The 14,046-nt window shown below is 47.0% G+C and overlaps 1 protein-coding gene across 6 annotated transcripts in view; it reads right to left on the minus strand.

The window, feature by feature from the left end:
• The window catches only part of LOC137532355 (NACHT, LRR and PYD domains-containing protein 3-like), a 374,258-nt gene that overhangs the window by 48,267 nt on the left and 311,945 nt on the right, over window positions 1–14,046 (minus strand). For all 6 annotated transcript variants that reach the window (XM_068252786.1, XM_068252811.1, XM_068252803.1 and 3 more), the window contains 2 exons: window positions 10,887–11,051; window positions 3,817–3,981 (listed from right to left, as the gene is read on the minus strand). In XM_068252786.1, coding sequence (XP_068108887.1) covers window positions 3,817–3,981; window positions 10,887–11,051 — 330 coding nt within the window. The remainder of the gene's footprint in view (window positions 1–3,816; window positions 3,982–10,886; window positions 11,052–14,046) is intronic.

Below are 14,046 nucleotides of genomic sequence, written 5' to 3' on the forward strand. Positions count from 1 at the left end.
CTTCCTCTGTTCTCCATATACGCACGCCACTTGGTTGTGGATGTCACATATACACAGAACCAGGTGTACTGGGGGCTGCAGTATGGATGTACCCCCAAACCAGCCACAATCCCTCCATAATCCCTCCCCAGCCACTGCAATGGGTGTCACATATACACAGAGCCAGTTGTACTGGGGGCTGCAGAGTGGATGTATCCCCAAACCAGCCACAATCCCCCCATAATCCCTCCACAGTCATTGCAATGGATATCACAAATACACAGAGCCAGGTGTACTGGGGGCTGCAGTATGGATGTACCCCCAAACCAGCCACAATCCCCTCATAATCCTCCCCCAGTCACTGCAATGGGTGTCACATATACACAGAGCCAGGTGTACTGGGGGCTGCAGTATGGATGTACCCCCAAACCAGCCACAATCCCCCCAATACCTCCCCCAGTCACTGCAATGGGTGTCACATATACACAGAGCAAGGTGTACTGGGGCTGCAGTATGGATGTACCCCCAAACCAGCCATAGTCCCCCCATAGCCCCTCCCCCACCCAATGGGTGTCACATATAAACAAAGCCAGGTGTACTGGGGGCTGCAGTATGGATGTACCCCCACAACAGCCACACACACCCCACAATCCCTCCCCCAGTTACTGCAATTGGTGTCACATATACACAGAGCCAGGTGTACTGGGGATGCAGTATGGAAGTACCCCCAAACCAGCCACAATCCCCCATAATCCCTCCCCCAGTGACTGCAATGGGTGTCACATATACACAGAGCCAGGTGTTCCTGGGGCTGCAGTATGGATGTACCCCCAAACCAGCCACAATCCCCCATAATCCCTCCCCCAGTCACTGCAATGGGTGTCACATATACACAGAGCCAGGTGTACTGGGGCTGCAGTATGGATGTACCCCCAAACCAGCCACAATCCCCCATAATCCCTCCCCAGTCACTGCAATGGGTGTCACATATACACAGAGCCAGGTGTACCGGGCTGCAGTATGGATGTACCCCCAAACCAGCCACAATCCTCCCATAATCCCTCCCCAGTCACTGCAATGGGTGTCACATATACACAGAGCCAGGTGTACTGGGGGCTGCAGTATGGATGTACCCACAAACTAGCCACAATCTCCCCATAATCCCTCCCCAGTCACTGCAATGGATTTCACATATACACAGAGCCAGGTGTACTGGGAGCTGCAGTATGGATGTACCCCCAAACCAGCCACAATCCCCCATAATCCCTCCACCAGTGACTGCAATGAGTGTCACATATACACAGAGCCAGGTGTTCCTGGGGCTGCAGTATGGATGTAACCCCAAACCAACCACAATCCTCCATAATCCCTCCCCAGTCACTGCAATGGGTGTCACATATACACAGAGCCAGGTGTACTGGGGGCTGCAGTATGGATGTACCCACAAACCAGCCACAATCCTCCCATAATCCCTCCCCAGTCACTGCAATGGGTGTCACATATACACAGAGCCAGGTGTTCCTGGGGCTGCAGTATGGATGTACCCCCAAACCAGCCACAATCCTCCCATAATCCCTCCCCAGTCACTGAAATGGATGTCACATATACACAGAGCCAGGTGTACTGGGGGATGCAGTATGGATGTACCCCCAAACCATACACCATCCCCCATAATTCCTCCCCAGTCACTGCAAAGAATGTCACATATACACAGAGCCAAGTGTACTGGGGCTGCAGTATGGATGTACCCCCAAACCAGCCACAATCCCCCATAATCCCTCCCCAGTCACTGCAATGGGTGTCACATATACACAGAGCCAAGTGTACTGGGGGCTGCAGTATGGATGTACCCCCAAACCAGCCACAATCCCCCCATAATCCCTCCCCAGTCACTGAAATGGATGTCACATATACACAGAGCCAGATGAGATGTACTGGGGGCTGCAGTATGGATGTATCCCCAAACCAGCCATAGTCCCCCCATAGCCCCTCCCCCACCCAATGGGTGTCACATATAAACAAAGCCAGGTGTACTGGGGGCTGCAGTATGGATGTACCCCCACAACAGCCACACACAGCCCACAATCCCTCCCCCAGTTACTGCAATTGGTGTCACATATACACAGAGCCAGGTGTACTGGGGGCTGCAGTATGGATGTACCCCCAAACCAGCCACAATCCCCCCATAATCCCTCCCCAGTCACTGCAATGGATGTCACATATACACAGAGCCAGGTGTACTGGGGGCTGCAGTATGGATGTACCCCCAAACCAGCCACAATCCCCCATAATCCCTCCCCAGTCACTGCAATGGATTTCACATATACACAGAGCCAGGTGTACTGGGTGCTGCAGTATGGATGTACCCCCAAACCAGCCATAATCCCTCCCCAGTCACTGCAATGGATGTCACATATACACAGAGCCAGGTGTACTGGGGGCTGCAGTATGGATGTACCCCCAAACCAGCCACAATCCCCCATAATCCCTCCCCCAGTCACTGCAATGGGTGTCACATATACACAGAGCCAGGTGTACTGGGGCTGCAGTATGGATGTACCCCCAAACCAGCCACAATCCCCATATAATCCCTCCCCAGTCACTGCAATGGATGTCACATATACACAGAGCCAGGTGTACTGGGGGCTGCAGTATGGATGTACCCCCAAACCAGCCACAATCCCCCATAATCCCTCCCCCAGTGACTGCAATGGGTGTCACATATACACAGAGCCAGGTGTTCCTGGGGCTGCAGTATGGATGTACCCCCAAACCAGCCACAATCCTCCCATAATCCCTCCCCAGTCACTGCAAAGGGTGTCACATATACACAGAGCCAGGTGTACTGGGGGCTGCAGTATGTATGTACCCACAAACTAGCCACAATCTCCCCATAATCCCTCCCCAGTCACTGCAATGGATTTCACATATACACAGAGCCAGGTGTACTGGGAGCTGCAGTATGGATGTACCCCCAAACCAGCCACAATCCCCCATAATCCCTCCACCAGTGACTGCAATGGGTGTCACATATACACAGAGCCAGGTGTTCCTGGGGCTGCAGTATGGATGTACCCCCAAACCAGCCACAATCCTCCCATAATCCCTCCCCAGTCACTGCAATGGGTGTCACATATACACAGAGCCAGGCGTTCCTGGGGCTGCAGTATGGATGTCCCCCCAAACCAGCCACAATCCTCCCATAATCCCTCCCCAGTCACTGCAATGGGTGTCACATATACACAGAGCCAGGTGTACTGGGGGCTGCAGTATGGATATACCCCCAAACCAGCCACAATCCCCCATAATCCCTCCCCCAGTCACTGCAATGGGTGTCACATATACACAGAGCCAGGTGTACTGGGGGCTGCAGTATGGATGTACCCCCAAACCAGCCACAATCCCCCATAATCCCTCCCCAGTCACTGCAATGGGTGTCACATATACACAGAGCCAAGTGTACTGGGGGCTGCAGTATGGATGTACCCCCAAACCAGCCACAATCCCCCCATAATCCCTCCCCAGTCACTGAAATGGATGTCACATTTACACAGAGCCAGATGTACTGGGGGCTGCAGTATGGATGTATCCCCAAACCAGCCACAATCCCCCATAATCCCTCCCCAGTCACTGCAATGGGTGTCACATATACACAGAGCCAGGTGTACTGGGGGCTGCAGTATGGATGTACCCCCAAACCAGCCACAATCCCCCATAATCCCTCCCCAGTCACTGCAATGGGTGTCACTATTGGGGAATGTGAGAATGGAAATTGATGATGAAATAAAGGGAAATAATTCTGCTGATCTCTGCTGCAATCAGGGCTGTTATACTCACTCTAATTCCTCTATCCGGCTTGTTGGCAGAGCCACCATCAGGTCACTGAATTCATCACCCCCCAGCTTGTTATTATACAGGTGCAGCTTCCTCAGAGTCTGGTTATTCCTTATGCCGGATGCCAGGTGGGGGAAGCAACTGGAGGGCAGATTACTACTCCCCAAACTGCAGGAGAAGAGAAGAATGTTACCAGAAATCTGTAAAACCTGCATACTATTTGTATGGATTTATGCTTACATGAATTAAACATTTTTTCATTATATTTAGAAGAATTTATATTTGTATCAATTCATAAAGTGGACCCAAATTAAAAATACAAGATTTCAGAAATAAAATCCATTTTTTAAATTATAATGATAAATAGCAGCATTTTTTTCAGCTGCATGATGACAAATATAAGATATTTTACATTTATTGGAGGAACCCCTCCCTTCCTTTCATATAGCCGGCATTTTTCCAGCAAACTGATGGAAGAGATAAAAAACAAAAACAAAACACAGGCTGCTACTGATGATGTCACAGGGGAGGTGATCACAGCTTGTGTGAGATTTCACATAGACGACGCCCCTGTGAGGGAGGGTAGCTGATGACAAACACACCCATGATCTAAAACCTCCTACTAAGCTCTGAAGTAATGGCTGCCTCCTGTATAACCCTAGTTATGAAAAGAGAAAGGTGAAAAGCATGCACTGAAATGCTCATAGGCTTAAAGGAGTGTTTGTTTATCTTTGTATGTGTCAGTGGTGCAACTAAATATTTTGAATTAAAAAAAAATGTTTGGTTTGGGTCTGCTTTAAAATAAAAATGCTGTCATACGTATGTCCACAGCTAGAGGGCAGCATAATGTTATTGCGCATAAGGAATGCTGTTTGCTCTGTTACACAACCCAACTCTATTTTAATTTAATCTGCTGTATATGATATGTGGCATGAATATTCCAGTATTACCACTTGTAGGCAGCAGTTGGAACCTCATAGATATTAGTGAACAATGTACAGCCCTGCTACAGCGAGTTCAGGTCACCTCACACAGCAGACTGACTCACACAGGAGGGCACCCATCCCCCACATTGTCAGAATAGGGTAAATGGGATGATCTCTGTCCCATCTATATCAGTGTTACAGGGGGTGCCTATGGGCATGCAGGGGGTGTTTTTTACTTATAGGAAAGCCCAGGATGCCTCCTATCACCTGTGCAGAATGTGAGGTCTGTTTATTATAATCCAGACTGCAGACACAGAGGAGATGTTACCAGACAATTACAGGAGACTCCATCATGTGCTAAATAAAGGTGTCCCTACATTGATATTAGGAATTGCAATTAGTCTTTCAGTACGGATCTCCTTGCTTACATGTGAAATAGTGAGAAAACAGCATTTCTGTTACAGGAAACACTTTATAGCACTGAGGGAGCTTACACGGATTTTCATATGCTTTTTTCACACACCCTGCTCAGTAAATAGCTGTACATAATGTCGCATGCCATGTAACCTATGTGCATGTGCATGTTAGGTCTGGTTCACACTACAAGCACTTTGCTTATGTGATCCTGTAAGGGCTGGTCACACTGCAAGAGCTTTTTCTAAGGCCACTTGTGCGGTGGGAATCGTCGCAGGAAAAATTTGCATGCGGATGCGAATTTCGCATGTGGGTCTATGCGAATTTTCATGCAAATTTCCTATTAAATGCATTGTATGCGATTCGCATAGCGGTATGCGAATTCTGATGGCTCTGCCATGCAATTTTTTTCTGCACAGAAAAACGCAAAGGAATCCTGTCAAGTGGAAACAGTCCCATTCACTTGTATTGCTATGCGAATTCGCATGTGAAAAGGGCATGCAAATTCGCGATAGTGGAAATGGGCCCTAAGTGCTAGTGATTTGTAAAGCTCTTGCTAATGTAATGCTTTGTGTGTGTTCACTTGAACAATGTGATTTTATAAAAAATCCCACATAGCATTGCATTAGCAAGAGCTTATCAAACCACTAGTGCTTAAAAAGCTCTTGCAGTGTGAACCAGGCCTAAGGGTGATCCCACTGGAGCAATTCATCTTTTAAGACCTGCCAAACACGGTGCCGGCAGCATTATCCAGTGACTGTGCGTCTTAAACATGCAGGAATACTGCAAAACCACAAGTGCCCATAAAATTGCAGAACAAAATAAGGGGAAAAAACCCTCTATACAATCGCATGGTGATTATAATGATGTTTGGAGATTAACAAGCCAGTACGTCCATTATTTATATATGTAGGGATGAGGCCGGGCTCACACTGGACATAATGACCTACTGACAATGCACAGCAAGGGACACCTGATTAGGTGATTTGGGAGGGGCTGGGGGTGGAGTTTTTATATTCTTATCATGTGTGATTTCCATAAAAAGCACTAGTGAGAACAGATGTTGGCCATCTCTGTAGACTGTCGTTGTGTGTCTCGGCATATATAGTACAGTTCCTTCTCAAAAAATTGGCATATTGTGATAAAGTTCATTATTGTCTGTAATGTACTGATAAACATTAAACTTTCATTTATTTTAGATTATTTACACACAACTGAAGTAGTTCAAGCCTTTTATTGTTTTAATATTGATGATTTTGGCATACAGCTCATGAAAACCCAAAATTCCGATCTCAAAAAGTTAGCATATCATGAAAAGGTTCTCTAAACGAGCTATTAACCTAATCATCTGAATCAACTAATTAACTCTAAACACATGCAAAAGATTCCTGAGGCTTTTAAAAACTCCCAGCCTGGTTCATTACTCAAAACTGCAATCATGGGTAAGACTGCCGACCTGACAGAAGGCCATCATTGACACCCTCAAGCAAGAGGGTAAGACACAGAAAGAAATTTCTGAACGAATGGGCTGTTCCCAGAGTGCTGTATCAAGGAACCTCAGTGGGAAGTCTGTGGGAAGGAAAAAGTGTGGCAGAAAATGCTGCACAATGAGAAGAGGTGACCAGACCCTGAGGAAGATTGTGGAGAAGGACTGATTCCAGACCATGGGGGACCTGCGGAAGCAGTGGACTGAGTCTGGAGTAGAAACATCCAAAGCCACCATGTACAGGCGTGTGCAGGAAATGGGCTACAGGTGCCGCATTCCCTAGGTCAAGCCACTTTTGAACCAGAAACAGCGGCAGAAGCGCCTGACCTGGGCTACAGAGAAGCAGCACTGGACTGTTGCTCAGTGGTCCAAAGTACTTTTTTTTCGGATGAAAGCAACTTTTGCATGTCATTCGGAAATCAAGGTGCCAGAGTCTGGAGAAAGACTGGGAAGAGGGAAATGCCAAAATGCCTGAAGTCCAGTGTCAAGTACCCACAGTCAGTGATGGTCTGGGGTGCCATGTCAGCTGCTGGTGTTGGTCCACTGTGTTTTATCAAGGGCAGGGTCAATGCAGCTAGCTATCAGGAGATTTTGGAGCACTTCATGCTTCCATCTGCTGAAAAGCTTTATGGAGATGAAGATTTCATTTTTCAGCACGACCTGGCACCTGCTCACAGTGCCAAAACCACTGGTAAATGGTCTACTGACCATGGTATTACTGTGCTCAATTGGCCTGCCAACTCTCCTGACCTGAACCCCATAGAGAATCTGTGGGATATTGTGAAGAGAAAACTGAGAGACGGAAGACCCAACACTCTGGATGAGCTTAAGGCCGCTATCGAAGCATCCTGGGCCTCCATAACACCTGGGCAGTGCCACAGACTGATTGCCTCCATGCCACGCCGCATTGAAGCAGTCATTTCTGCAAAAGGATTCCCGACCAAGTATTGAGTGCATAACTGAACATAATTATTTGAAGGTTGACTTTTTTGTTTTAAGAACACTTTTATTGGTCGGATGAAATATGCAATTTTTTTGAGATAGGAATTTTGGGTTTTCATGAGCTGTATGCCAAAATCATCAATATTAAAACAATAAAAGGCTTGAACTACTTCAGTTGTGTGTAATGAATCTAAAATATATGAAAGTTAATGTTTCTCAGTACATTACAAAAAATAATGAACTTTATCAAAATATGCTAATTTTTTGAGAAGGACCTGTATATGGGGGGGGGGGGTGTCCAGAAATGTTGTGAAAAACAATGGATACGGTGACTAGGGACATGTCTAAATGGATCTTAGAGAAAACACAGAATCTGCAGACGTCACCATTTAATCACTTTAATCACTTGTCTACAGCCTGGAAATGCCTTTATTTGTCACATATACACAGAGCCAAGTGTACTGAGGGCTGCAGTATGGATGTACCCCCAAACCAGCCACAATCCCCCCATAATCCCTCCCCCAGTCACTGCAATGGATGTCACATATACACAGAGCCAGGTGTACTGGGGGCTGCAGTATGGATGTACCCCCAAACCAGCCACAATCCCCCCATAATCCCTCCCCAGTCACTGCAATGGGTGTCACATATACACAGAGCCAGGTGTACTGGGGGCTGCAGTATGGATGTACCCCCAAACCAGCCACAATCCTCCCATAATCCCTTCCCCAGTCACTGCAATGGATGTCACATATACACATAGAGCCAGGTGTACTGGGGGCTGCAGTATGGATGTACCCCTAAACCAGCCACAATCCCCCATAATCCCTCCCCAGTCACTGCAATGGATGTCACATATACACAGAGCCAGGTGTACTGGGGGCCGCAGTATGGATGTACCCCCAAACCAGCCACAATCCCCCCATATTCCCTCCCCCAGTCACTGCAATGGGTGTCACATATACACATAGCCAGGTGTACTGGGGGCTGCAGTATGGCTGTACCCCCAAACCAGACACAATCCCCCATAATCCCTCCCCAGTCACTGCAATGGGTGTCACATATACACAGAGCCAGGTGTACTGAGGCTGCAGTATGGATGTACCCCCAAACCAGCCACAATCCCCCCATAATCCCTCCTCCAGTCACTGCGATGGATGTCACATATACACAGAGCCATGTGTACTGGGGGCTGCAGTATGGATGTACCCCCAAACCAGACACAATCCCCCATAATCCCTCCCCAGTCACTGCAATGGGTGTCACATATACACAGAGCCAGGTGTACTGGGGCTGCAGTATGGATGTACCCCCAAACCAGTCACAATCCCCCCATAACCCCTCCCCCAGTCACTGCGATGGATGTCACATATACACAGAGCCAGGTGTACTGGGGGCTGCAGTATGGATGTACCCCCAAACCAGCCACAATCCCCCATAATTCCTCCCCTAGTCACTGCAATGGGTGTCACATATACACAGAGCCAGGTGTACTGGGGGCTGCAGTATGGATGTACCCCCAAACCAGCCACAATCCCCCATAACCCCTCCCCCAGTGACTGCAATGGATGTCACATATACACAGAGCCAGGTGTACTGGGGGCTGCAGTATGGATGTACCCCCAAACCAGCCACAATCCCGCATAATCCCTCCCCCAGTCACTGCAATGGGTGTCACATATACACAGAGCCAGGTGTACTGGGGGCTGCAGTATGGATGTACCCCCAAACCAGCCACAACCCCCCATAATCCCTCCCCAGTCACTGCAATGGATGTCACATATACACAGAGCCAGATATACTGGGGGCTGCAGTATGGATGTATCCCCAAACCAGCCAATATCTCCCCATAACCCCTCCCCCAGTCACTGCTTTGGATGTCACATATACACAGAGCCAGGTGTACTGTGGGCTGCAGTATGGATTTACCCCTAAACCAGCCACAATCCCCCATAACCCTTCCCCCAGTCACTGCAATGGGTGTCACATATACACAGAGCCAAGTGTACTGGGGCTGCAGTATGGATGTACCCCCAAACCAGCCACAATCCCCCATAATCCCTCCCCAGTCACTGCAATGGGTGTCACATATACACAGAGCCAAGTGTACTGGGGGCTGCAGTATGGATGTACCCCCAAACCAGCCACAATCCCCCCATAATCCCTCCTCCAGTCACTGAAATGGATGTCACATATACACAGAGCCAGATGTACTGGGGGCTGCAGTATGGATGTATCCCCAAACCAGCCACAATCCCCCATAATCCCTTCCCAGTCACTGCAATGGGTGTCACATATACACAGAGCCAGGTGTACTGGGGGCTGCAGTATGGATGTACCCCCAAACCAGCCACAATCCCCCATAATCCCTCCCCAGTCACTGCAATGGATGTCACATATACACAGAGCTAGGTGTACTGGGGGCTGTAGTATGGATGTACCCCCAAACCAGCCACAATCCCCCATAATCCCTCCCCAGTCACTGCAATGGTTGTCACATATACACAGAGCTAGGTGTACTGGGGGCTGTAGTATGGATGTACCCCCAAACCAGCCACAATCCCCCCCATATTCCCTCCCCCAGTCACTGCAATGGGTGTCACATATACACATAGCCAGGTGTACTGGGGGCTGTAGTATGGATGTACCCCCAAACCAGCCACAATCCCCCATAATCCCTCCCCAGTCACTGCAATGGGTGTCACATATACACAGAGCCAGGTGTACTGGGGCTGCAGTATGGATGTACCCCCAAACCAGCCACAATCCCCCCATAATCCCTCCCCAGTCACTGCAATGGATGTCACATATACACAGAGCCAGATGTACTGGGGGCTGCAGTATGGATGTACCCCCAAACCAGCCACAATCCCCCATAATCCCTCCCCAGTCACTGCAACGGGGGTCACATATACACAGAGCCAGGTGTACTGGGGCTGCAGTATGGATGTACCCCCAAACCAGCCACAATCCCCCATAATCCCTCCCCAGTCACTGCAATGGATGTCACATATACACAGAGCCAGGTGTACAGGGGGCTGCAGTATAGATGTACCCCCAAACCAGCCACAATCCCCCATAATCCCTCCCCCAGTCACTGCAATGGGTGTCACATATACACAGAGCCAGGTGTACAGGGGGCTGCAGTATAGATGTACCCCCAAACCAGCCACAATCCCCCCATAATCCCTCCCCCAGTCACTGCAATTGGTGTCACTATTGGGGATGTGAGAATGGAAAATGATAATGAAATAAAGGGGAATAATTCTGCTGATCTCTGCTGCAATCAGGGCTGTTATACTCACTCTAATTCCTCTATCCGGCTTGTTGGCAGAGCCTCCATCAGGTCACTGAATTCATCACCCCCCAGCTTGTTATTATACAGGTGCAGCTTCCTCAGAGTCTGGTTATTCCTTATGCCGGATGCCAGGTGGGGGCAGCAACTGGAGGGCAGATCAATATTCCCCAAACTGCAGGAGAAGAGAAGAATGTTACCAGAAATCTGTAAAACCTGCATACTATTTGTATGGATTTATGCTTACATGAATTAAACATTTTTTCATTATATTTAGAAGAATTTATATTTGTATCAATTCATAAAGTGGACCCAAATTAAAAATACAAGATTTCAGAAATAAAATCCATTTTTTAAATTATAATGATAAATAGCAGCATTTTTTCAGCTGCATGATGACAAATATAAGATATTTTACATTTATTGGAGGAACCCCTCGCTTCCTTTCATATTGCCGTGATTTTTCCAGCAAACTGATGGAAGAGATAAAAAACAAAAACAAAACACAGGCTGCTACTGATGATGTCACAGGGGAGGTGATCACAGCTTGTGTGAGATTTCACATAGACGACGCCCCTGTGAGGGAGGGTAGCTGATGACAAACACACCCATGATCTAAAACCTCCTACTAAGCTCTGAAGTAATGGCTGCCTCCTGTATAACCCTAGTTATGAAAAGAGAAAGGTGAAAAGCATGCACTGAAATGCTCATAGGCTTAAAGGAGTGTTTGTTTATCTTTGTATGTGTCAGTGGTGCAACTAAATATTTTGAATTTAAAAAAAAATGTTTGGTTTGGGTCTGCTTTAAAATAAAAATGCTGTCATACGTATGTCCACAGCTAGAGGGCAGCATAATGTTATTGCGCATAAGGAATGCTGTTTGCTCTGTTACACAACCCAACTCTATTTTAATTTAATCTGCTGTATATGATATGTGGCATGAATATTCCAGTATTACCACTTGCAGGCAGCAGTTGGAACCTCATAGATATTAGTGAACAATGTACAGCCCTGCTACAGCGTGTTCAGGTCACCTCACACAGCAGACTGACTCACACAGGAGGGTACCCATCCCCCACATTGTCAGAATAGGGTAAATGGGATGATCTCTGTCCCATCTATATCAGTGCTACAGGGGGTGCCTCTGGGCATGCAGGGGGTGTTTTTTACTTCTAGGAAAGCCCAGGATGCCTCCTATCACCTGTGCAGAATGTGAGGTCTGTTTATTATAATCCAGACTGCAGACACAGAGGAGATGTTACCAGACAATTACAGGAGACTCCATCATGTGCTAAATAAAGGTGTCCCTACATTGATATTAGGAATTGCAATTAGTCTTTCAGTATGGATGTCCTTGCTTACATGTGAAATAGTGAGAAAACAGCATTTCTGTTACAGGAAACACTTTATAGCACTGAGGGAGCTTACACGGATTTTCATATGCTTTTTTCACACACCCTGCTAAGTAAATAGCTGTACATAATGTTGCATGCCATGTAACCTATGTGCATGTGCATGTTAGGTCTGGTTCACACTACAAGCACTTTGCTTATGTGATCCTGTAAGGGCTGGTCACACTGCAAGAGCTTTTTCTAAGGCCACTTGTGCGGTGGGAATCGTCGCAGGAAAAATTTGCATGCGGATGCGAATTTCGCATGTGGGTCTATGCGAATTTTCATGCAAATTTCCTATTAAATGCATTGTATGCGATTCGCATAGCGGTATGCGAATTCTGATGGCTCTGCCATGCAATTTTTTTCTGCACAGAAAAACGCAAAGGAATCCTGTCAAGTGGAAACAGTCCCATTCACTTGTATTGCTATGCAAATTCGCATGTGAAAAAGGCATGCGAATTCGCGATAGTGGAAAAGGGCCCTAAGTGCTAGTGATTTGTAAAGCTCTTGCTAATGTAATGCTTTGTGTGTGTTCACTTGAACAATGTGATTTTATAAAAAATCCCACATAGCATTGCATTAGCAAGAGCTTATCAAACCACTAGTGCTTAAAAAGCTCTTGCAGTGTGAACCAGGCCTAAGGGTGATCCCACTGGAGCAATTCATCTTTTAGTTTCAAAAATCTTTTATTAAAGAGAAATAGAAAAACGGTACATAGTTGCCAGAGAGGCACCATCACCCAACATGGGTGGTGGAAAGGCATTGAAAGGCATATAAGTTCACAATCATTACAGAAGTATGAAACACTGTGATAGTTATGACATAGGTGGTAGTTGATTGTAAATCTAGGCTAAATAGTTACATCTGTGAGTATAAATATACAGGTATACAAAGGTACCAAAGCATAGTTGTGTACATAAAGTCACAGAAAAAGGAAAGTAAAAAAGGAAATAAAGAAAAAAAAAAAAACAGTTGTAGCACTGGGGATACTGTATTTTAGGTATAAAAAGGGTTGAAATATATATATCACAGGGGAATATTGGCGGTAGTGTCATGGCGGGAGAAGTTAAGGCCAATGGGTGGTTGGCATGAAGTTGCTAGGTTGGAAGTGAGATAATATGACCCTCTTGCATTGATATTCCCTTAGTGGAAGTAGGCCTCCAGAACCGTTGGGAAGCTAATATTCCCTCTAAAGTCTACCCATGGCTCCCAAATGTTGACAAATTGGTCCATTGTGTCTTTAACTAAAGCATTTAGACGTTCGCACACCATTATATGATCTATTCTTCGTTCTAGTGTGGTCAAGGAGAGGGCAGGCTGAAGCCATTGGGAGGCTATATAGGTTTTGGCAGCCACTAGGATAAATTGTAGGAGTCTATGCTGCGAGTTTGTGAATCTAGGGGGTTTAAGGCCCAACAGGCAAATTTTAGGATCTTTTGGAATGTGGGGGGAGAATAAGTTAGATATCTTCCTAATTAACTTCGACCAGAACAGTGCAACTTTTGGGCATGTCCACCAAATATGGAAGGTGGTCCCATTGACGGTACAACCGCGGAAACAGTGGGCAGATTGGGTTGGGTCGATTCTGTGAAGGCGAACAGGGACTAAGTATGATCTGTGTAGGAGTCTAAGCGAGGACTCCAAATTGGAGGTCTGTAGGCTACCTTTAGAAAGGGTATCTAAGCATTGTGACCATTGTTCTTTAGTTAATGTTAGGCCAAGGTCCCTTTCCCAGTCTAACATATAGGGACATTTGTAGTCAGGTGGGGGTTGGTTG

Source organism: Hyperolius riggenbachi, chromosome 1 (genome assembly GCF_040937935.1).
Source record: "Hyperolius riggenbachi isolate aHypRig1 chromosome 1, aHypRig1.pri, whole genome shotgun sequence".
Taxonomy (NCBI): domain Eukaryota; kingdom Metazoa; phylum Chordata; class Amphibia; order Anura; family Hyperoliidae; genus Hyperolius; species Hyperolius riggenbachi.